We start from the raw sequence: 25291 nt of genomic DNA, 5'->3' as shown, positions 1-25291 counted from the left end.
CAATCTTTGTTCAGCTCTACCAAGGTCAACACAAGTGAATACCCTGAGAGAGGGGAGGATCTGCTCTGAAAAGGGGATGGTGATGCCCTGGAGCAACCCACATCTGCCCAGGCATCCATCTGCACCAGCACAACCTCTCTCTTCAACCTCAACACATCTATGGTGGTGCCCAGGAGGGATGGGGACCCATCTGTGGTGGGGCCCAATTCTATCACATGAAGAGCCCTATTTCAGTGGCTGTAATTTCTCAGTCAGCTGCGCTATGGGGAAACCAATCAAGGGGTGACTGTTTCATGGGCTCCTGGTGCTATTTATCATCCCTGCACCCAGTGCAGCGCCGGGAGAAGGGAACGACTGCTCCGGCTGCTGCAAGCTCCGAGTCTATTGACCCGCTTTAGGACTCTTTGGAAGAGATGAACTTTTTTTTTTTTTTCCCTTTCTCCCTTTTTCCAGATCACTGACTCAGCAAATTAGAACAAGAATATAATTTAGCAATACAGCGGTTTTTGAAAGACACAGTCCCCCCTTCTCCTCATCCCCACCGCCCAAACAGAGATTTTTTTTTTTCCCCTTCAGGATTCATTCAGAGCTGCTGCTAATTGAAAAACGTAGAACATGGCTGATAAAATAGTGGTTTGTCTCTTTGGGATGACCAGAGGATGGGCAATGCCCTCATGCTAGGCTGCGTGATCCAGCTGATGTCCCAGTGACTTTTGAGCCTTTGCCAGCACTGGGGATGTGCTGGTGGGCAGGAAGAAGCCCCTGGCACAGCTGATGGTGGGCTCAGATCCCAAACAATCCAAACCCGACTGGAGCACAACACGCAGGGGACCCAGCAGACACGCCTTGGTCCAGAGCACCCATGGGTGTGCAGCAAGAGGCAGACTCTGTCCAAGAGGCACGTCCACATGCCACCCCTGCACCCCAGCCAGCACCGCTGGCATCCGGCCCTCACCCATGCCCTGGCACACCATGGCACAACCACACCATGCCATGGCACAACCACACCATGCCCTGGCACACCAAGTCATAGCACCCCACCAGCAGCTGCCCACAGCCATGGTTGAATTTCACACCCTCATGACTCCCCAAGTCACTGGACTGTTCCTGCACTCCCCAGGGGAACACGGCACCTCCCCAGTGGGTTCAGCAAGGTGGCAGCCCAACCATCAGTGCCTTACAGCAGCTTTCCTGTGAGGCCACGGGCAGCACCCATGGGTGGATGGTGGTGGGCAGCGCCAGCTCAAAGGCTCATGCTGGGGATCCCAGGCAGAAGCAGTGGGAGCAGGGATGGTCCCAGCTCAGTGGGATGCTGAAGCCAGCACAGCACCCATGGGGATGCAGCTCACCTTGCCCTGGGAAATCTGGCTGCTGCCTTATGGACTCATCCTGACCATCCCAGACTGATGCCAGCCCAGGGAGGCCCAGCACAGCCACAGCACAGGAGATGCTGCCCAGCACCTGCTGCAGCTATCTGCCCCCAAAACCATGGACCACACAGGGTGAAGAGTGATCCAAGGGGCTGGGCTCCACATGCACCACAGGCATGGGTTTCACTGTCACCCCTGAGCTCTGCCCCTACAAGCCACCTCCTGCCTCCCCACCCCCTGAGCCCATCACCGGGTTAGATGGTGCCTGGCTTGGGGTGCTGCATGATCCCCCAGGACAGGGGATGTTGAACCTGCTGCTGCCCATGCCCACAGAGAACCCTGCACCCTGGGACCCCAGGGAGATATCCCAGCCCAGTCAGCCCCAGTACATAAGAGAAGGCAGGGACTGGGGGCACTGGGCAGAGGACACATCTCAGCGGTGAGAACTATTAACGGAAAAGGGAAAAATAAAAAAAAGTAAGAAGTACCAGGTGTTTTATTATCTAGGGCAAGATCCAAACCCAGGAGCGCAGCCCGAAGGAGGGGTTAGGGTGCCTGAGAGGGGCCGGTTACCTCCAGTGCTGCAGAAGGCTTCTTTTTGAGTTCTTCACATTTTCGGAATTTGCAAATCTGGTGCCCAGTTTTGCGGTTCCTACAACTGCTGCACTGCTCGCAGTTTATCCGTCTTCGGCAGGGCGGGCACATGCCGCACCTTTTCCGTTTCTTTTTCCCCGAATTGATGGCAGATGCCAACTCATTCTGCATGGGATACTCTGCCAAGCCGGCCATATGGAGCGCGCTCTCTGCCAGGAAGACGCCAGCGGGGGTCATAATGAAAAGGCCTGGGTTGATGGGAAAAGCCCCCAGGTAAGGAAAATCAGAGGGGCCGTTCATTGTCTCTGCAGCTGAGACCGCCTCCATGTCAGAGATCCCAGTCCCGTGGTCGCTTGCGAGAGGAAGATGCTCCTGAACCACTCTTTTGAGCATTTCTGTGGACTGAGCAAACTGTTGTAGGGCGGCCTGTCCTTCTGAGGAGAGCTCCGACACCCGGTCTAATTTGCTCAGCATACTAGAGATGCTTTTGTGCTTTGAGGTAGAATGACTTTTATCCACAGTCGCTTCGTTGCCATTAGCTAAGGGGTTGCCTTTCTCTGAATGTTCACTTACTGAGCTGCTGCTACCAAAGGTGGAATAGTGGGACAGTGGACGGGACTTCTTAAGACTTTTGTTCAAAGGTTCACTTATTATTCCACTTTTGTTCCTCCTCTCGGAGTTAACAGGGGGTTGAGAGTCATCCTGGTTATTTTTTTCCGTCTCTGGCTTGTTCCCAGTGTCTTGATGGGAGCCCGAATTGGACATGATGCCCGGAGCACAACAAAATCCAACCCAAAATTGGGGAAAAAAAAAAAAAAAGGGGAAAAAAAAAAAAAAGGAAAAAAACCCCAAAAAACCCACCCCCAACACCAAAGCCAAAGACCCCCAAAGCCTTTCTGGTAGCACTGGCCCGCCAGCCACCAGGGAGAGCTCAGATGGGAACGCTCATCAAGCGGGCGTCTCTTCCAGCGTCAGCAGCAGAGGACCTCAGTCCAACCTCAGTGCAGAGACATAGTCTGCAGCTCTGGAACACAACATGCGGCTCTGGAAGCAGAAAAGAAAAGAGAGTCAGCACTGGTGAGAGCCAATGGGCTTTTCAAAGCAGCTCTTCCTCCCCCTGCTATGAAAGTCTCAGCTCCTCGAACAAAGAAACTCCAGGGAATGGACCTCGGTGGAGATCCGTTCTGCTGCTCTTTCAAAGGGTCTCCATGCAGACAGAAACGGGGACTGACAGGGGCAGTCGTGGCCCAGTGGCAATGGCACTCTGATGCTTAAAGGCTCCCTGTGCCCAACTGTCCTCCCCCAGGGGCTGCAGCCCCAGGGAAGGCACGGGGCCCATCTCCTGCTCCACTCCAGCAACGCCTCATCAGATGGGACCACAGATGCCCTCAGGATGTCCCCAAGCCAGCAGCCAGACCTCATGCCAGGGGTGCCTAGTCCCCACCTTTCAGCTGCCCATGTTCCCCAGCCGGGTGCCAGGGGTGCATGGCTGTGCTCACACAACCCCGCCAGCTGATGCTGCTTGCCCAGCTCAGGCCAGATGACACCCCTCACACTCCTCCTCATCCTGGACCCTTGTTCCTGGGTCAGCACTGCACACCAGCCACATGGGGAACTTCAGTGGCCACATCCAAGTTACACACGGAGCCACAGTGTCCACCTCCAAACCTCATGGGCAGCCACGGTGTCTACCCCCAAACCCCACAGTGAGCTGCAGCACCCACTTCCGAGCCCCACGAGGAGCTGCACCATCCACCTTCAAACCCCACAGGGAACCACAGTGTTCACCTCTAAGACCCAAGTGATGCATTGTCCACCTCCAAGTCCCCTGGGAAGCTGCAGCATCTGCCTCCAAACCTCACGAGCAGCCATGGTGTCTGCTTCCAAACCCCAGAGTGAGCTGCAGGACCTACTTCCAAGCAGCAAGAGGAGCCACAGTGTCCACCATCAAACTCCACAGGGAGCCACAGTGTCCACCTCTAAGCCTCAGTGCTGCTCTCCTGCCACGGCCCTGCCCACACGCCCATGGCAGGAACCTGGCCACTCCTGTGGAGGAAGGGGCTGGGGGGTATGGTAAGAATCCCCCCCAGTGCCATTAAGCAGGGGCGATGTCGTCAGCCCTGAGGCAGCCGGGCCCAGCGTGGCTGCTAACACTTGTTGGGAAATTCTTCCCCTCCCCAGCGTGCGCGCGCGCACACACACACACACACACACACACACACACACACACACACACACGCAGGCACCGCCGGAGTAATCAGGCTTTAGAGGAGAAAAGCTGCAGGGCTTAGCGGAGCAGGAACCCACTTCCCCACCCCGGCGGGAGCTGGGGGAGGGCAGTGCTGGGAGGAGGCCCCTTGCCTACCCTGGCCCTCCATCCCAACTATCCCACCAGCCTCTTCTCCGGAGTCTGGGCAGGGATGTGGCCACGTGTGGAAAGCTCTGGAGGGACCCCTGTTCCGGCCCAGGGATGATGCAGCAGAGCAAGCGTCACCCTGCACCCCCTGCACCCCACTTCTGCTTATCCATCACCCTTTGTGTCCCCTTCCGTCACATACGACCCCAGCAACCCCGTTACAGCCCAGGACCCAGCAGCCAAGCTGTGGCCATGGACATTAAAAGGCCGACGGGGATGAGGTTCCCACACCAGCCCCCACGGTACTGGCAGACAAGCCCGTCTCAGCCCGGTCCCTGCAGAGAACCCCCCACCCACGCGCAGAACCGCTGCTTCAGCTGCTGCTGCATTGGAGATGCAGCACGGATCGATCTGGGGCTTGGGATCCAGCCTGGAGGGCAGGGAGGGAGGGAGGGAGGGAAGGAGGGAAGGAAGGAGGGCTGTGGCAGCAGGACCTGCTGCTCTTCCCTGGGCACTGCGCTCAGTGCCAGGCAGGGGATACCGGGGAGCCGCCAGGCTGGGGTGCATCTGAAATGTGTGCTGGGGAGCTGGGAGGGTGGGTGAGCCAGCCGTGCCCGGCTGGCGGGGCAGTGGGGGACACGTCCCTGGAGGTGTCAGGACAGGTCACACCTCAACGCCAAGAGCAACGGGCGCTGGGGCCGGAGCGGGTAGCGTGGCAGGAAAAGCTCCGGACGGGAGGATGTGAGATAAAGCCGCCCGGGGTGTTATCTGGCGCCGCCCGCGCTCCCTTTCCTGAGGCCCTGCGCCTCTTCCGCCCCGCCGGAGCCCCGCGCCAGCCCGGCCAGCCCGGGATTTACCCTCCGGGGCCGTTGCAACCGCCCAGCCGCTGCGGTGGGAACCGGGGTCACCGGCCACCGCTGGGGCCAAGAGCCCGAGTCGTGCCCGCCTGGGGCTCCCCAGCACACCAAGGGGCCACCCCAGCCTCAGCAGGGTCCGGGTGGGCAGGACACGGGCTGGGGGCATGTCACGGTCACCACCTCCATCACTGACCTCTTCCTCTGCAGCCAGCCATGCCGGCCCCTTCCCCGGCGGGCTCAGGCAGGCAGCTGCCCGCTGGTCCCACGCTGCCCAGAAATGGGGCACCAGGAGCCCCAAGCCCCCACCCATCGCAGCCTCCTCCAGGTAGGGCTGCAGAGCCCAGAGCATGGCCACCCTGGCCCACTCAAAGCAGCTCCCCTGCCACCCATGAGGACACGGGGCACAACATCTCCCCTCTCAGCCTGAGTGTTGCAAGGTGGTGCCCAGCTGCTGGCACGAGGTGCTGCACAGAGCCATGCCGAGCAATGCCAAGCAGTGCCAAGCTGTGCCAAGCCATACCAAGTGGTTCCACCACACAATCCCACCATTGTCCCTGCCACCACTCTGCCTCCACCAGTACCCACCTTTTGCAAGCACCCGGCACTGCCCCCCAGTCCCCTGGGGCTGCAGTCCTCCAGGACCTGCTCGCTGTGTTGTGCTAAAAGAGGGTGTCATAGAACCACAGGATGGTTTGGGATGGAAGGGACCTCAAAGACCATCTACTTCCAACCTCCCTGCATGGGCAGAGACACCTCCCACTAGACCAGGTTGCTCCAAGCCCCATCCAACCTGCCCTTCAACACTGTCAGGGATGGGGCAGCCACAGCTTCCCTGGGCAACCTGGGCCAGGGTCTCACCTCCCTCATAACAAAGAATTTCTTCCTATTATCTCATCTCAATCTCTCCTCCGTCAGTTCGAAACCATTCCCCCTCATCCTGTCACTCCATGTAAAATGCCCCTACCCAGCTTTCGTGGAGCCCCTTCAGGTACTGGAAGGTCTCCCCCCTCTTCCCCAACACTGCGGGACCCCCAGTGCAGACATCACAGCTGCTCCTCACCAGCCCCTGGCCAGCCAGGTTGCTAATTGCAGGGGGGGAAAGAATGATCTTAATGATCTTAATCCCTTCTTTATGATTGAGCAAAGACCACAAGGGCTCCCCCTGTCCCGTTCCTGCCCCTTTTCTGGCCCCCAGCCCTCGGGGAAGGCGCCAGGCAGCGTCATCTGGGTCCCTGTCAGAAGGTGCTTAGTCCCAGCCGTGGCATTAAGGGGCACGTGATGGGCTCCCTTGCCCACATCTTTGCACTGGGCAGCTTAGCAGCCTGGAGGGATGCCAGGGTTCAAGGGGACACCACCAAGGTCAGGAGGCCCCAGCCCACCCCTAGGGGCTGCCCAGCCGTTTGCAGGACCCTGTGAACCCCCCTGCAACCTCCCTGCCAGGTACAAATTCTGAAAGCTGGCTGCCTCAGGGACTCTAAGTGACCGGTGAGATACAGCGCCCAGGCAAGACCATCACTTGGGTATCACCTACTTTGCCCTCCTCACTCCCACCATGACCCGTTTCTATGGGTCACTCCCAAAACCTGCCCACCACCAGCCCAGGATGTTGGTCTGGGACAAGGCAGCAGCATTCTCCCATGGTCCAGGGGAGATAAGGAAGATCTCCCCTTCCCGGGGCTCCTGGCACACAGGCTGAGCATGCTGCATCAGTCCTAACAGTCCCCCAAAAAATAAAGGTTGGAGAAGGATCTCAAGGGTTTCAGCACCCAGAGAAACCACATCCAGCTGATGGACTCAGAGTGTCCCTGACTGTGGACACCTTTTACCCTCAGAAGGGAGCAGGAGAGGAGCTTCGCTTCTCCTAAAAACCCAACAAGCTGCCATTTCCAGCCCACTCCCCTGGGTCACTTCCCTGTGTGGCTGGGAAGCCACCAGCTCCTGCCAACAAGGAGAGTCTCATCTTCAAGAGAGGACTTCTGCTTTCCTTTAATTTTAAATAAATCAGCCTCCTCCCAGCCAAGGCACTGGTCAGTCACCCGTGCACAGACACAACCGTAAAGGGAGAAGACAGTGAAGCCAAAGCTGAGCTGCTCCCGGGCTCCGCAAAGGGAGAAAATAGAAGTTGGGTTTTTTCTAATTCCTGGGCACTGGGTGGGCACCACGGGTGGTGGCTTTTGTGTGCTGGAGAAGAGGGAGGATGAGGACAGAAGAGACTCCAGTGTCCTTTCAGCCTTGAAAAAGGCAGTAATTGTCCCTTCCCCTGGGTTTTTGTTTGTACTTCCTCCCCCTGGCCACGCAGCCACCCACACAGCCCTAGGAAAGCCCACAGGGATGGATGGATGGATGGATGGATGGATGGATGGATGGATGGATGGATGGATGGATGGACAGACAGATGGATTCAGCCCTGCCACAGGCAGACTGAAGGAGGGCATCCACCACCAGCACTTGCCCCTCTCCAATGCATCCCAGGAAGGGTGTAGGTCAAAGGAGGCTGCAGCTGGAGGTACCTTCCCAGCTGGAGGTCCAGCGAGGACCCAGAGGTGAGCCCCATGCTCCTCAATCCTCCTGGCCAACACAGACAGGACCTCAGGATGGCCAGGACTGATGCATGGGGAGTCACAAGACACCCAAGAGGCATCCTGGTTTGAAACACCCCGAGATGAGAGAAAAGCCAGTAGGGCTGATGCCACCACCCCATCATGGGTCAGAGGGTCCAAGTGGAACCCAGGTCAAAGGCTCAGGAGAACAAGCACCACTAAAACCAGGTTCAAAGCAGCTCCAACCCCAGCATCACAACACCAGACTGCACTCCCAAGTACCCCATTTCCACAGCACAGTCAAACCTGCTGCTCCCTCCCTCGGGTGACACAACTGAAGGCTGGCAGTGATGTCTCCTCACCACCTCATCTACCAGAAGTCAGGCAGCTGGTGTGAGACCAAAGCGCTACCTAACATCTCCAACCACACAAAGAAGAACCATCCAGTCTTGAGCTACTGGGGACTCAGCCAGGGGACAGCTGGCCACGGGCAGTGCTGGCAGGGCAGAGACTCACTGCACCATCACCTCTGGGCTGCTGCCTCTGCCAAAGCCATGTGGGAAAACAAGGTGAACCAAGAAAGAAATCAAGCCACCATCTCCAGGGCTGAATTCCCTGCAGGACATTCATTCAGGGAAAAACATGGTGCCTGATAACCAGGCACCCTGAGGCAATGACAAGGATGTCCTTCATCTACAATATTTGCAAACCATCACCTCTTTCAACCCAACAGCCCCCAAGCTCTGCTCTTCACATTCATCTTCCCAAAAACTGGTCCAGCCAGAAGATCAACTCCTGGATGGCCATGGAACTTACCATCATCCACTACATTTTCTCCACACATCAAAAGAGGACACCCAGGCCTGGGGGAGGTTTGGGCAGTGTCATGAACGGGTGTTTGCAGGTTAACGAGCCAGAGGTATGAGGGGTCACTAGATGGGCAGCTAGCATGGAGATAGTTCATCTCCCATGCTTCAGAACATCCTTCAAAGGGCCAGTTGTGGCAGCCGCTCTGCTCATCTCTGCTGCCGAGGTGGCATTGAGGGACTTTAAGAAGCCAACTCCTGAATTAAAAAGGCTATGGAAGATTAAATCCAGCATCTGGAGTTAGGCCTGGAAGCAGATGGCAAATCATCATGGCACACAGAGTGGCTTTCACCCGTCTCCTCCTTGCAGGCAGCCACGCTGCTCTGGTGGTGCCTCCCAGGAGCAGCTCTGGATGCACATATGCCAGCAAAAGAGATGTCCTGCCAGGCACATCCTGCAGGGACAGTGTGGTGAGGCCACGTAGATGCCCAGCAGAGCTGGCAGGAGCTGATGCCACCTCCCCAGCTGGGCTTCCTAAACCAGCAAAGGCCTATATTTTCCCCCACTGGTGGTGGGTTTCCCCACATAACCCCATGGCTGCTGGGAGCTTCCCCACCTGCCAGTGCCCCACGTTGGTGCGTCACGGTCACGCAGGGAAGCCCAACTCAGGCAAATGCACCCAAGCACAAGCCTACCACCATGGCATGCTGGACTTCCAAGGAGGTTATCACCACAAAGATGTCCCCAGGGACAACCCCACCTCCACGCACATCCTTGAACCACCCTGGTGAGCTGCGGGGCCGGCACCGCCGGAGCCTCCGCCACGGGGACCAACCTGCACCCGGCCCCCCACGGCCCCTGCTGAGAAACGTGGCTGCGTCCTGCTCTGCGGGGCGGTGGTTACGGATTAAGGAGTCTTAAATGTCAGACGAGCAGGCGCTCCCTGGAAATCCACTTATCTCCGCTGCCACTCGGAGCGACCAGCGCCCGGCGGTTCTGGAGATAACGTGATTTGAAGCGTCCACCCGAGCACTGCGGGGCTGCGGGTGCCCTGCGGACACCAGGCACCTCCTCCCCTGCTCCCCTCATCCAGCTGCTGCCCAGAGAGCTGGTCAATGGCCACGCTGCTCAGCCTGGGGGCTGCACCCACCCACCCACCCCCGGCCCCAAATTGGAGGGGGAAAAAGGGGGTTTGGCAGCCTCGCCTCCTCAGCACTCAGCCATCCCCCCTCCCCTTGCCAAAGCTGTGCCAATTCGCTGCCCAAATCCTAAAACGGCTGTAACTAAAACCTACCAGATTGAGCCTGGGAAAGCCCCCCCCCTCCCTGCCCCCTCCTTCTCCCCCCCCTCCAAATGGGATTGCACAGATCTGTGCTCACACCAGCCCCGCAGCAGCCGACATTCACGCGCCGTGGCACAGCTCGGGCTGCTCACCCACGCCTCGGCATCGCCCTGCCTGACACTGTCCACCACCCCCAGGCCCAGCACAAGCCCCAAGCCCTCTCCCAAGCCCACCTGGAGGGACCCCAGCCAAGGAGTCATCTGCACCAAGGGAGGTCCCCGGGGTGATTCCAGGGGATCCCCAGCGCTGGGATGTTCAAGAGACCAAGTTGAATGACCCAAGGGTGTTGGTGCCAGGGGGGTGTGGAAAGAGCCCCAAGAGCCACGACAAAGGGCTGTGGGGGCCCAGGCAAGGCTTGGGCCTGGGGACACCCATATGCAGCCTCACCAAGGCCAAGCTAAGATGTGTGAATTGCTCCCATTAGCAGATGGGGAGATTACAGCGTAAATTACTTGGGGTCTGACTGATAACCAGGTCACCGAGAGACCCATCAGCAGGCACAGAGCTCCGAGAAGTTAATTAAAAATCAGAAAAAAAGTCGTAGGCACAGCCACACGTGAGTATTTGATGGCAAAGAGCCCCAAATCCATCAGTGCCACCTCTAATGGTGCCTAAATCCATCAGTGCCATCTCTGAGTGTAACCTCCAAGAGCAGCCCCAGCCTGGAGAGGTCCCTTTGTGCTCCCAGCTCTCTTGAAACATCATCCCTCCACACCCCACCAGGCAGCTCTGTGGTGGCAGAGCACAAACTGAAGGGCTGCTTGAGATCCCAGACGAGCCAGCAATGGGAAGAGCTGGTGCACCCATGCCAGCACCTGTGTCACTGTCACCACCAGCAACCAACAAGCTCATCAGCAGTTGAAGCAGGCACTCGAGAGTGCCAGGACCAGCTCAAGGCATTAGAGTTTGGTGATTAATGGGTGGTAGGGATCTTGTGGTCCTTAGTGATGAGACCCCACCTCAAAGGTGGCAGGGCAAGGTTACCACCTCAGTGCCTGCACCGTATGGACCAAGAGAAGCAAGGCAGGAGCCGTGCAAAGAACACAGGGAGCACCCAGCCCAGCCAGCCATGGCTCCATGGGCTGAAAAATACACGGGCATCCAAGAGAGATCTCCACCTCTCACACCAGAAACACCCAGAGGGCTGGGGCCCCACTTCTTCTGGTGGGATTAAGGAGTGTGATCCCCCCTCCCTGGCTCCAAGTGCCCGATCCTTCCCGCCAGGAAGGCGGTGTCACCGCCGGGAAGGCAGCAGGGTCCATGAGCAGCAGCAATGGACAGATGTCTAAGAGGACGGTGAATAATCCCATCTTCCTCTGGGAGGATTCGGGTCGCCCTCGGCCTCGCCGGGGGTTTATCCATTGTCTGGATCTGCCGGTGGTTGTTATTTTTGGTCAGAACCACGTTTTGCTTGGCCTGACAGGAGGGAAATAGGAGGAAGAGGAGAAAAGGGAGGAAGGCAGCTTGGCTAGGGCTTGGCGGGGAGAAGAAAACCAGCTCAGCTCTGGGAGGGGGCAGTGGGGAAGCCCACAGCCCTTGGGCAGTCTGGTCTCTTCCCAGCCCCACAGCCTGGCTGAGCACAGACAAAACTCACTGCAACCACTGGCCTGCCTGCCCAGGCACCACAGCCTCTCTTGGTGCCCAGGGAAACTGCTCCCAGTAAGCCCAGTGGCCCAGAGAGGCTTGTGGGGTTTTGAGGGTAGGTCTTGCCGCCCAGCTCCTGCATGGGCAGGAGTCAGAGTCATCTCCAGCAGCAAAAGGAAGTGCAGAGCAGCTCCAGCAGGGACAGGGAAATCCCACCCACTGCCAGCACTACCCCAAGCCCTGCCCGCAGCCCCCCACATGCCTCAGGTCCACCTGGATAAGCCCAGAAAGGCTGAGGAGCCTCATGAAGTCCACCCTCCCAGGCTGTGGACCCCCATCCCTCTTGCGTCTCCCCCAGCACTGGGCACCCCGTTCAGCAGCTGGCCCCACCAGCAGGTCCTGGTGCCTCAGCATGCAGCTCCCCAAAGAGCTCTGCCCTGGGCTGGGTATAATGGGCAGCATGGGTAGAGTTGGGCCAAGAGGCACCCAAGAGCTCCTGGAGTGAAGAGGCAGAGCCATGCCCCAAGACTGGGTGACCCTTCTCCCCATCCACCCAGCAGTGATGTGGCAAGCAGGGCTCACCACCCTTCAGCACATCATCTCACCACTGCCACCCAAGCACCAAGGCAATTAAAAGGCTCCTCCCTGCTCAGTGGGCTTTCACTCCAGCAAGAGATGGAGGGCACACCCCACAAATCCCCTTCCAAGCTTCCCCCGTGCTCGCCACCACTCGTCCTTCAAGCAAACCCTGTGGCCTTTAAGCTGCCAAGGTACCAGAGCTGCTCCAGAATTGGAGTTCTCTCAGCTCCTGCCCTGGAGCAAGGAATCTGAAATGCTGCCACTGGAAATGGAACAGAGCATCCGTCATTTTACTTGCCAGGAATATATCCAGCCCCCAAAAAAATAAAATCCTGCCTGCTACAGAGCCAGCAACAAAAGCCCTCAGCTCCACCAGCCAAGCAGAGCCCGGCATCGGGCATCTCCACCCCGGCCCCAGTTCTCTGTCGAATTCAAAATCACCCAAAATACAACGAGCTGCAGCATCAGGTCCAGGCCACAGGGCGGGAACGATGGTGCCAGGCCAGGATGGCTGGTGGGGATGGGCAGATCTTGCCTGGGATGCTCCAAGGAAAACCCACAGATAAGGGAAAAAGGCAGCAGGTAGGCACGGCAGGGCTCAGGGGCACAAGGGTCCTACCCAGCCCAACCACTCCCAGCTGCCCTGCCCACCAGCCACCCCTGGCCAGGCAGGTCGGCGCCCCTGGACCATCCCCAGGAAAAGGAGCAGCGTTCCCAGCCAGCCCAGCCCCCAGCCCAGACTCGCCAACCCAAATATCTGCGAGAGGAGCTCCCCTCCATGGGAACGGCGGCACAACGTGGAGTTCACATGCCCCAGCAATGCCTGATTAAACTCCCAAACTCCCAGGGAATACCCCTGAGGCTGTCTGAAGATAAGCTCAGAGCTAGGCTGCTCTCAGGAAATGCAGGAACTGGGAACGAGTGATCCCTTTTTTTGTTTTGTTTTCCTTTTCAATCCAGAATAAAACAGAGCAAAACCCGGCGCGTTCTGGCTCAGACTCGAGCGCTCACCCAAGCTCCCTGCCCTGAGTCCCAGCAGGTCCTGCTGCCCAGCATGACCAGGAGGTGAAGGGTGATCCCAGCACCGAGTTGGATCCTGCTGGAGGCACTGGGCATGGAGCCGGAGAGCCCAGGACAACTCAAGATGAGCTGAGATAACCTGACAGGCTCTGCGTGCCAGGCTGGAAGATGTTGAGCAAGCGGATGGTGCTGGAGACCTGGGCGGAGGGAAGGCAGCTGCCACAGGCCAGTGGGTACCAGAGGATGGGGTCAATAACTGTCAGCACCTCTAGGAGCCATAATGATCTGCAGGTGCTCTATCACTTCAGTTCTCCTTGGGGGACACCTCAGACACTGGTTTCACTGGTCCTCAGGCGTCCTGTGAACTTCACTGCCCTTCTCCTTCCCTTTGGCCTCAGTGACAGGTTGTTGTAGCAGTAGGCCCAGACCCCCCGAGGCACCTGTGTGCTCAAGGGCAAGGGGCAGTCAAGGAAACCATGTTGGTGCAGTGCCAAATGTGATAGGCAAGCTGGAGCATCCCAGAAAGGAGATGATACTCTTCCCTTTTAGACTTGCTGGAGCCCACGAAGCAACCAGCTTCTCATCCTCCAGGAGAGCAGAGCCACAGGGAGGGTTTGTACTATGTCCTGAGGATCAGTGAGCCCTGGCTCTGGGACACCCCAAGGGTGTGTCCTGGCTGACATGGCAAGACATCGTGATGCCATCTTTGATGGTGACCAACTGTTATGTCCTAAGCTAGAAATTCCACCTTCAACCAAGACCATGGCTGGGAAGGAGACCTTCACACACCCGACACACAATGCTCTTGGATGGACAAACGTCAGAGGCCAGAGAAGCACCTACCCAAGACAACTTTTCCACTGTAGGATCTGTCTAACAGCTCTCTTCAGCCTTGATGCTTCTTCAAGGATCAGCCCAAGAGGACGAGTGTCTTCCCTCCCTGCAGCACAGAGCAGGGATGACAGAACAGCAGTCCTGGGCAATCTGGTGGGAAGAGCCATTAGGAAAACAGTTCCCAGAAAACTGCCGGGACAAGAAGTCCTGCCTCAAGGAAGTGGTAGGATGGCAGAGAGGGATTGTTCCAACAAGGCCCTGGTGCTGCCTTTGACCGGATTTCAGTTTGGCTGCAGAAAGCACTTGGACTGCTACAAAACACCTGGATTTTCACTGTGGCCTTTCCATCACCAAAGGGGATGGGCAAGAAAGACGGGGACAGACTTTTCACCGGGGCCTGGGGTGACACGACAAGGGACAATGGTTTTAAACTGCAAGAGGGTGACTTGGGCTGGACATCAGGAAGAAATGTGTTTTACAATGAGGGTGGTGAGACACTGGCAGAGGCTGCCCAGAGGAGCTGTGGATGCCCCATCACTGGAAGAATTCAAGGCCAGGTTAGACAGGACTGTGCTCCACCATGGCAGGGAGGCTGGACTGGATGATCTTTGAAGGTCTCTTCCAACCCAAACCCTTCTGATTCTATGATAATTTAACTACCAGCAGTGAGGCTTACCAAAACCAAGTGAGATGGGTAAAGCTGGCAGATCTCAAAGAACCAGCCACAGGACAGTCAGAAAACAGAACTGGGACCCTGGGAAGGAGGAAGGGGCCACTACAGCCATGACATCAGGCAAGATGGGGGGAACTTCAGATGAAAGAGCTGCAGGACACACATGAAAAGCAAGGGGGTTCACTCAACATGTGACCTCAAGGAGAATGGTGATGGAAAAACTCATCTATGAGATGTCACAACACAGAAGACAGGGAAGAACTGCAAGACCAAGCCTTGAGCATGAAGAAAATGCTGCATGGTGGGAGCTGGAAAGGGATCAATGTGGTGACCTGGAGATGAGCTTTGAGGGCACTTGTCTACCAGGTGTAAGCATCCTTCTGGACTCATTGGACTCACTCCTTCTTGGCCCCAAGCTCTGAGGGTCTTCCCCAAAAGCTGAGGAAAAAGGTGACAAGCTGTAATGGCAAGGAACAAGCTGAATGTGGTTGTCGCACTTGGTGCCTGCCACGTGGTGGTCCACCCCTTCTCCAGCCAGCTCATGGTGGGTTCAGAGCATCCAGACTCCTCCCAGGGACCTGCGTGCTCGACTGGTGACCCCTCGCCAGAGAACCATCCTCCTTTCCTGTGCAGAAGGGTTTGATCCCATGACACCCTGAAATCCAACACCCACATCTCCATCTCCAGACAGGTCCTCCTGCTGCAGCACTGGCAAGCCCCCGAGATGGCAGGAAAGGGGCCTCCAGAGCACAGGGCACCAACCCAAAGGGTTCCCATTGCCTGCTCTCAGCTTCCACAATGGACATCCTCCTCTATCTGCTGCTTTCTCCAGCCTGCTCCATCTCCTCCTCCCTACAATGGCACTGTCATGCCAGGGAGCCCTGCACCTTGCCCTTGGTGAGATGATCCATTGTCATGGACGTGGATGAGCCTGAGCCAGCCTGGGGGATGAGAAGAAGCTGTGGGCTCAAGCTGGTCTGGGAGCCCCAGCAGCCTCCATCCCAGGAGCACCAGGGGACTTGATCTTGCAGACAGTGAACTGAGCAGAAAAAAACCCCATCCCTGCAGCAAGGCTGAGCCACCAGTGTTTTAGGAACTGTCCATGACAGCTTCCTTGGTCTTCTGGCAGGTGTTTGAGGACATCCAAGGCATGGCTGAGGACAGGGAAGGCTGTGCTCACCAAGTGGTGGAAGAGACATTTCCATCCCAAGTGCGTCACCAAGACCCATCCTTGAGATATGTTTTTTTCCTCTCTTGGTAGTTTTTGATGCATTTCACATTGGGCACATTCCAATTAAGGGGAGAAAGAGATTCCCCAGTAACTCCTGACCAGGTTCCCTTTGACCAGCATGGCATCTCCATCCTCCTGCATCCTGGAGGGACCCACATGCCCTCCCTGCATCTTCCTCCAACCTGCCATGGAGCTGAGCCACAGCATGTGGAGAGGGAAGATCCTCCCTGAAGTATTTTGCAGAGAAAGAGGCACATTTTTTACCCCAATGGGGAATTTTAACAATGCCAAAACCCCTCACCAGGATGTTCCCAGGGCTGCAGCCCTTGAGGTCCCTCAAGCCAAGGGAAGCAGCCAGCACCCACCAGGAGATCTGGATCCCATCTCCAGGGGATGGCCATGGCTGTCCTCAGGTCCCCGCAGCGGGTGGCCCCGCTTCGGCTCAAGGGGTTTAAGCTGAACTAGTGCAAGTCCCTCCTGCAGCCCCCCGAGGCGTAAAGACTCCCTGAGCTCTTAATGGGCTTACAGAGCTGCTGGGACCAGAGCTGCTCCCCAGTGCAGGGGCTGGGGGCGCTTAAAGGTGCTGCTGGCCCCAGCCCCCCACAGCACCCGCCACCCCTGGCATGGCCAGGGCCACCCGCCAGCCCCGTCCCCATGGCACCAAGAGCTCAGCCTGCTCTCACCCCGTCCCAAATCCCAAGAACCCTCCTCCAAGCAGGTGCCCCCTGCCCGATCTCGAGGACAAAGGAGGACACACGTGCCCCCAGTGGCCCTGTCCCCACAGCAGCTCTAATCCCCCTCCACGCCGTGCCACCAGCCGCCGCCATCCCCAGGGGCCAGCAGGGACAACAGGTACTGGGGAAGAGAGGAAAGTCCCAGAGACAGAATGGGGCAGAGGGACAGCCAGCTCGCCTGCTCCTGCACCCACACCCCCCTGCCTGCACCCCACTGTTGACCCCATGTCCCAGCCTACACCTCACCCCAGTGCTCTCCCCACATCTGCACCTCACCCCACAACATCACCCAGGGCTGCGTGGACCCCACACAGTGGGACCGGGGGCACCTGGCATTAGGGCAGGACCAGCCCCTCTCCAGGGGCTCAGACCCCCCTCACATTCAAGGGGTGACAAGATCATGTGCCACCCTGCAGGGACGGAGGGGCCCTCACACCATCCCAGAGAAATCCTGTTTTTCAAGGCTTGGATCAAGCACTGGGAACAACAGCCGGCAGGAGCAGAACCATCCAGGAAAAATCCTGCTGGAAAGCAGCAAAACTCCATCCCTGACAACCTTGACCAGCACTGCCAAGGCAGCCCCTCAAGGTCTCCACAGCACCCCAAAACCCTCCACAGCCCCCCACAGCCCCTCACCAGACCCTCACAGTTCCTGCCCCACTCCAGGTACGACAGCTCTGCCTTCCTGCCTCACTAAATTTTGGGGGCTTGGACTCCAGAGTGTGGGTTTGTACCTTCAGGTATTTTCAGGGGGGAAATTAATTTTTTAAAAGAAAAAAAAAACAAAAACCAAATAACCCCCAAACCCTGGGCACACCGCTGAGCTCCCGTGATTTCCGTATCAGCTGCTGTACACGCACACGGGCATGGAAAAATCCTTTGGAAATTTCTGCTAAAAAAAAAAAAGGAAAACCTGCAGAAGGCTGAGCTGGCCGGACACAGCACACCAGGAGGGGCTGACAGAGCTGTTACGGTCTATTGGGCCAATAATCCACAAACTAAGACGGATTTATTGTACATGGCAGATCGTAACAGCTCCAAAGAAACCATCACTGTCTCCCGGTGCTTAAAATTCACTTTCTTGGGGGTGGGGGGGGAGGGGAAAGGGCCAAAATATGGCTTTAGGAGATAAGATGCGTGGTTGTACTGTTCTGTGACAGACTGAAGTCAGTGCAAACACACGCAGGGTTTGGGTTTTTTTCCTCTTGATAGATAAATAAATAAAACATCTCCTCTTCCAAGGCCAGCGCGACTGCACTAACCCAGCTCGGAGCGCTGGCGTCACCACCGCTTTACCCGCCTTGGTTTCACCTCCCTTAGCGAGATGGATTTGCAGGGACCTGGTTGCTGCCCCAACATCACCCCCCAAAAACACAAAGAGACAAAAATTAAACTTCATTAAAGCCAACTGCACCCATCTGCCTTGCTGGGACAGGATGGGTTTAGGTCCCCTCTCCTTGGAAGGTGCCTCTGAGAAGTGAGATGCTGGACCAGGCTTTTTCCACCGGTACAACACTGTTCTGGCAAGTGGGAGATGGAGGATAGTGTTGTTATTATTATTATTATTATTATTATTATTATTATTATTATTATTATTATTATTATTATTATTATTGTTGTTGTTGTTGTTAATGCTATTTTTAAAGGGTAGAGCCAGTGATTCCCTTTGCAGCTTTGTTTCTGGGTGGGCAGGAACCTGAGCCAGCACCGTGGGGCAGGACCAGAAGCAGGACCAGGAGCTGGACCAGCCCAGCTCCGGCAGGAACTGCGGCGGCGCCCACGGGGATGGCGCGATGCTGGCGATCCCGCTGGGCTTACCCGCCGGCTGATCCCATCAGACGGGGATCAGGGAGGCTCAGCTAACGGGTTTAGTGCACGGATCGGCCCAGCCGGCGCTGCCGCCGAGGGGGGAGCCCGGGTCCCGCTCCCCGGGGAGCTGCGTGCCCGGGATGCTCACAGGAGCAAGTGGGAAGGAGCATCCCTAGGCAGGGCAATGCCCAGCAAGGCAGCCAGCCCTGAAGCCCCCTGGCATCATGTCTGGATGGTGGGTCAGGCAATGCCATGTGCCCACCCTGCTAGTACCTGGAAGCCCCCCTGCCTGCACCCCAAATCACCCCAGAGGGGGCTGACGGTGGGATGGGGGAGCAGGGCGACCACGGGAGCATCGTCTGGCTGTGCTCAGAGACTCAGGGCTGCGCGCAGGCAGGGGGCTGCACGGGGTGCCCTGGCTCCAGCCCCCCAGCAAGCCACGGGGAGCGGTGAGCAGGGACTGGCCTGGTGGCTCCAGGGAGGGAGTGGAGCCGAGTAATTAGAGCAGGAGGCTGTGAGTCAGCAAACGATGCGTAACCTCGCTGAGGTTGACAATGAGGCAAAAGATGGCAGTTTCGACCGAGAGCGCCCGCTGAAAGGGCACATTTAGATATGCAAGAAGCAGCAACTCCCAACGATTGCAGGGCTGGCGACCAGCTCTGCAAACCACCCTCTGCAAACCACCATCCTGCTGCCAAACGTTCAGCGCCTTTCTCCAAAATCATTGCAAATAGACGCGGTCAGTCGCAGCAGCAGCAAGGCAGAAGGGATCACTTCCAAAAAAACAGTGGTTAGGGAGGAAAACACCAGCCAGCCTCTCCCCCAGCACCCCAGGGGAGCAGGGCATGGCCAGGCTCTGCAGGTGACCGTGCTCCAGGTGCCCTAAAGGGCAGCCAGCACCCACGATACTCCCAGCACCCATGATGCTCCCAGCACCACCACCACACACCCAGATGGATATTAAGGGCAAGAACTGGCTGAGAAGCAAATTCCAGCCCCAGCCACAGGCTCGTTCCCTCCTTTTTGGGGGCGTCCAGTGGGGCTGCAGGAAGGTAGGGCCCTCCCTGCCACCCATCCGCCCTCAGCGAGGAGAGTTTAATTAACCCAGGAAAGCAATCGTTAACGGCCAGCCTGGGTAATCGATGCGGAAGGGGCAGCTCGCAGCCCAGGGACCATCTGCTGCGGGAGGGGGGGGCGGCTCCTCTTGTCCCCCCACCTCCCTTCGCCTGCCAGGGAGCTGGTGTGGGGCAGCTGGTTAAGGGGCCCGATCCGGAGCTGAACACTGGGCGAGCTGCCCCTGAGCAGGAGGGGGATGAGGGTCCCTCCGCCCCTCGCCCCGACACTCGCTTCCCGTAAAGCCCCAGGTCCCCCAGCCACGTGATTTCCTGCGTGTCGCAGCCCCCACGGCACAGAGCCCGGCCAGCAGCCCCTGCCAGAGGGTCCCTCTGCAGCAAGGCAGCCCTGGCAGCCAGGATGTGACTGAAGGAAAGCTGGGCAGGGCTATGGCCAAGCAGCCCCCTTGCCCTGCAGCTGTTTTCACCAGTGAGATGAGTTCGGGGCAGTCTTAAACTCAAGGGTGGGCTGGTGGGCTGCCTGCTCCTGCCTGCCCTGCCTGATTGGGCAGGGAAGCCCCACAGAAGAGCAGCTGGACAACCAAACCCCCATGGACAGAAGTCAGCAGGGAGACCCTTGGAACAGCTCTGCTGCTGGAGGGAAACTGAGGCAGGGAAACTGAGGCAGGGATGATGACCACAACCACCACCACCACCTACCCCCACCTTCAAACACCACAGGCAGCCCCAGGTCATTCTCCAACCCCAGGCTTCCCATCTTCTCCTTAATTGCTTTTATTTCCACCCAATCATCAAATGCTCTGGGGTGCTGCAGGGCAGCAGGGCAAACTGGGCTGCATTTGCTCCTGAGGGACCCAGGAGCTGCTCCCCACTCCAGAGCACTGACTTCAGCTCCAGAATGGAAACCCTGAGCAAGTCTTGGAGGGGCACAGGGAGACCCCCAGCCCCTCACCCCATGGTGACCTCCCCCAGGAGTGGGCAGCAGCATCCCAGGACTAAGCCAGCCTGGAGGGAAGAACAGGATCTTGTCCTCCAGGATGGGAGGACAGGATAGGAGGACAGGATGGTGTCCTCAGCAGCATCACTCCTCTCTCCTACAAGAGGACTTTCTACCATCATCACATCCCACCTCGCACCCAGTGCCACCACATCCCAAAAAGCCCCTGGGGACATAGCCCTGGCCTGACCCTGCTGGGGGACACTGAGCAAGCCCAGCGCTGCAGCAGGGAGCACTGGGGATGCCAGCGATGGGCATGGAGCTGCAGGCACCCCCATCCTTGAGGAGAGAGAGGTCATCTCCAAAGAGGAGGAGGACGCCTGCATCCCACGGGAAGGGAGGAAACACCACAAGGAGCCAGATGGCACTACCAGAGCAGGAGCTAAGGGAGCGATGAGGGACAAGCCCAGGGACGTGGCAGGGCCCTGGCACCAGGGAAAAGCCCTGCCCTGGTGCCCTGCCCTCGTCCCCTGCCCCCCTGGGGTGGCAGCGGGTGCAGCTGCTGCCATCCCAGGGCAGGCAGGGGACAAATGGATCCCCAGGACGGCCACGACCAGCAGGGTTCAAGGTGACCTACAGAGCCAAAAAAGTAGCTTTGTGCCTTTCTGTGTCCCAGGGCTGGGAGACAACTCCGACTCCTCTTCACCCCATTCCTGTCACCCTGAACCTGCAGACCCCTGGGAAGGGGCGGACATTGTTCTCCCCTCTCCAACAGCAGCACCCCAGCTGGAAGAGGACGGTGCTTCCCACACCCATCTCCTTGTACCCAAGCACCACAGTGCAGGCCCAGGTCTCAGCTCAAGTGACACCACTGCTCCACAAGAAGGTCCTGCTGTGTTCAGTCCCCAGCAGGCAATGGCTGCTGGTATCACCAGGCTGGGACTCCAGCACAGAGCTGGCCAGGTGAGGGTTTGCCAGCACACCTCACTGCTCCCAAGGTCCCAGGGAAATATCCAGAGGGATGCTTGGGGTATTGTGGCATCACCCAGTGTACCAGCTGTCCTGCTGTGGGGTGTGGGGATGAGGCATTCCTGCCTGTCCCTGCTTGCCCAGGCAGCCTGGTGGGAGAGCAGCTGGGCAACTAAACCCACACAGGCAGCGGAGAGACCCCAGAATAGCTCTGCTGCTGGAGGGAAACTGAGGCAGGGAAGGGCTGGGATGTGTCCACCCATTTGGTGCCAGTGAAGGGACCCAGATACAGTTTTTCACGCTACTCCCCATCCCGTGGGGGTGGGTCAGGGAGCAGGGAGCAGGAATAACCCCCCAGGCACTGCCAGCCCCCAGCAGAACAGCACAGGGTACAAGGCAGAAATCCCAGCAGGAGGCCCCTCCCTGCCCAGCACTCCCCAGCAGGATCCAGCCCCTGGCTGCCTGTTTGTCTTCACCCCCACATGGAGCCAACAGACTGTGAAGCCCCCCAGTGTTGGCCAGACCTGCCAGTGTCCCCCAGAGCTGCATCTACACACCAGGTGTGGGGCTGGGGCTGAGCCCCCTGAGCTGGTGCTTGACCCCCAAGCCAGTGCTCAGCCCCACCCTGAGCTGGCACCCAGTCCCCAAGGCAGTGCCCAGCCCCCTGAAACAGTGCACAGCCCCCCAAGCGGCTGCTCCACCCCAAACTGGTGGTCAGCCCCCCCCAGATAGCGCTGAAATCCAGAGCAGGTGCTCAGCCCCCTGAAATGGTACCTGACCCTCAAGCTGGTGCTCAGCCCTGCAAAAACAGTGCTTGATCCCCACATCAGTGCTCGACCCCACAAACCAGTGCTTGATCCCCAAACTGGTGCTTTCTCAAGCCATCAAAACAGTGCTCAGACCTCTGACCCAGTGCTCGACACCCCCAACCTTGACCTCCAAGCCAGTGTTCAGCCCCCCCAAATGCTGCTTAACCCCCAAGCTGGTCCTTAGCCCCCTACAATGACAGTTGACCCCCAAGCTGGTTCTCTGCCCCCAAACTGGTGCTTGACCCCCAAGGTTTTATTGACCCCCAAACTGGTGTTCAGCCCTTCATGCTCGTGCTCAGACCTCCAAACTGGTGCTTGACTCCCAAACTAGTGCTTAGCCCCCCAGAACATTGTTTGACCACAGTCTGAGTTCAGCCCCCAAAAAGGCTCAGTCCCAACTGGGGTGTCACCCTGCTGGGAGGTGCCTGAAGCAGGGATGGCTGTTGGCCCCCCAAAGTACACATGGACTCAGGGAAGAGGTCTGGGATCCCAGGAGAGGAGCCCTGCCCTAGGCAGACAGGGAGAAAGGATGGGGACATGGCTGTGCCAGGATCACCACTGCCTATCCTAGGCCACTCCAGTGTACACATACTGGTCATGTGGTCCTTCAGAAAGGCAGGAAAGCCTGAGAGGGGCATGTCCTCAGCTGGGATCTCCCACGTATCCTTTCCCTCCAGTCTCAGCATTTCCCCCCTCCACCATCAAAGGGACACAAGAGCACCATGGCAGGGAAGTCAGCCCCCTCCCTCAGCTGTGGGACATGTCCCCAGCACAGTGAGGACCCCCCTCTCCTGGAAGGGACACCCTTGTCCCCCCTTCCCAGCACTTCCCAGGGGAGCATTGTCACCAGGGAAGGTGAGATTGCCAGGACCCTGCTGGAAGCCCTCCTGGTAGGGAGGGGAGCCTGCCCAGAGGCAAGGAGCTTGATCACCTGAATATTCAGCACCACCTCCCCAGCTAATCCTCAGAGGGGACACACACAGTGGGAGGGTTTGCTGGATTCCACCCAGGATGCTCATGTGGGACAAGAGCCTATCCTAGAGTTGATGGGGAGAGCTGTGGGCAGAAGGGGGTAATCACTCCCCACTGCCTTCCCAGGGGAGTTTCCCAGCCTCATCTTCTGAGCTACCAGCCCTTGGGACAAGCTGCTGAACCCACCACTGTACAGCCAGTTATTCCCAGCATTAGGCTGGCTGTGGTTCACCAAGATGTCCTCCCTCCCAAAAAAAATACCATCCCTATCACCCACTGCCAGTTCCCCAGCACCTGCAGCCAGCACCAGCAGCAGCCCCCTGTGGACCCCTGAGGACCTGTCACTGCCCCCCAGCTCCCCTGCTCCCCCTTGGCTCTGGCAGCTCCAGACCAACAGACACAGCCTCCCTCGCTGCCCTATCCCCCCATCCCTCCCTGTCACCCTCCACCCTGAACCAACCCATTGGCCACAGCATGAATCCCTCTCATTTTAATCCTCATGGTGCATCAGCACAGGAGGGGGGGGGAAACAACAAAAAAAAACACCACCTTTTTTCCCCTTTTATATATATAATTTTTGGGGTCTTAATCTTTACCTGGAGTCATATTCACTAATCCTCTTGCTAATCCCCCAACGCCTTTGCAAAGAAAAAAGGCCCATCCTCCTCCACCAGCTGAGCTGCTGCTCCCAGCAGGAGGGGCTGGGAGCACCCGGAGCCAGGCCCTGGCCACCACAGGCTTGGCACACTCAAGGTGACACCAGTTTTCCCAGCGAGGTGGCCAACCTCTGGTTTTAAAGGCTTTTTATTTAAGGAACCCGAGGATAGGGAGGAGGGGGTGGGGGGGATGCGGGTGCATCGAGCCAGGGAGACAAAGGCCACGGGTCTTGGCTCCTACATCTAGGAAGTATTTAGGGCAAGGATGAGAAAGTGCCTCTTAGAAAGGATTTGGTGGAAAACCACCCACCAGCAGTTTGCAACCCCCTCAGCCAAGGTGCACAGGGACCTCCAGGAGCATCCCTGACCACTGCCCCCAGACTGCTGGACCCTCTAGGGCCTCAAACCGGGGGTGTGGGCAGCAGTGCTGCTCTTCCCTGCCTCAGTTTCCCCATGCGTGGAGATGAAAGTAACTCCCACTCCCCAGGGATCAAGGCAGCACAAGTTGCCCATGAACTGCCTCCAGGTCCTCACTGGAGCTGGGGGGAACACCCTTAGGAACCATCCCAGGGATCTGCAAGCGGGGGGACAGGGCACCTGCAGATGGGGGGACAAGGGTCCCTGTGGATGGGGGGGACTGGAGTCCCACTGTATGGGGGGAAAAAGGTCCCTTTAGAGGAGGGACACGGGGCTCTGCAGAAGAGGGGATCAGGAAATTGCAGATGGGGAGACAGGGGTCCCTATGGACGGGGAGAACACAGGGCTTCAAAGAAGGGGGAAGCACAAGGCTCTGAAGATGAGGCGACAGAGCCCCTGTAGACAGGTCTCTGCAGACCAACGGGACAGGGCTCCCTGCAGGAGGGAGCACAGGGGTCCCCACAGATGAGGGAGCAGGAGGGTCCGTAGAAGTAGGACAGGGGCTTTCATGAGGAGAGGACCAGGGGAACAAAGTTCCCTGCAGAAGTGTGGGACGGGGGCCCTGGCAGACAGGAGGGGACAGAGGGGACAGAAGCCTCTGCAGAAGGTGGGACAGGGTTCCCTGCAGGAGGGGACATGGTTCTGTGCAGAAGGTGGGACAGGGTTCCCTACAGGAGGGGACATGGTTCTGTGCAGATGGTGGGGCAGGGTTCCCTGCAGAAGGGTGGCACAGGGGTCCTTGCAGACGGGGGGGACACGTGCCTGCAGATTTCCCTTTCTCAGGCCAACCTCCCACTGTGCCACCAGCATGTGGGTGCCCCCCCCCCCCCCACCGCTGCAGCCACGGGCTGCCCAGAGCCCCCCAGGCCCCCAGCCCCCCGCGGGCCCTGCCCCCCCAAAGCCGAGCTAACCGGTTCTGGCAGCGCGGCCCCCTCGGCCGCCAGACAGCGCCCGCTCGGCCGGCACCTCGCCGCGCCAGCCTGGAATTTGCAAGCTGTCCTGATGCATTAAAGCGCAAAACGCCCCGCGTCCCGCTCCCAGCCCCGCCGGGGCCGCGCGGGGCCACCGCGTCCCCTCGGCAGGGACGGCGAGGCCGGGCCGGCTGTCCCCAGGGGCGGCCGGAGCCAG

At 58.3% G+C, this 25291-nt stretch overlaps 1 protein-coding gene across 2 annotated transcripts in view; it reads right to left on the bottom strand.

The window, feature by feature from the left end:
• CXXC5 (CXXC finger protein 5) overlaps positions 1-25291 on the bottom strand; it is a 38029-nt gene that overhangs the window by 4135 nt on the left and 8603 nt on the right. For both annotated transcript variants that reach the window (XM_051630921.1, XM_051630922.1), the window contains exon 2: positions 1944-3008. In XM_051630921.1, the coding sequence (XP_051486881.1) occupies positions 1944-2729 (786 nt within the window). In that variant the 5' untranslated portion in view covers positions 2730-3008. The remainder of the gene's footprint in view (positions 1-1943; positions 3009-25291) is intronic.

Source organism: Apus apus, chromosome 13 (assembly GCF_020740795.1).
Source record: "Apus apus isolate bApuApu2 chromosome 13, bApuApu2.pri.cur, whole genome shotgun sequence".
In the NCBI taxonomy this organism is placed as follows: domain Eukaryota; kingdom Metazoa; phylum Chordata; class Aves; order Apodiformes; family Apodidae; genus Apus; species Apus apus.
This window is presented reverse-complemented; position numbering and strand designations above follow the sequence as displayed.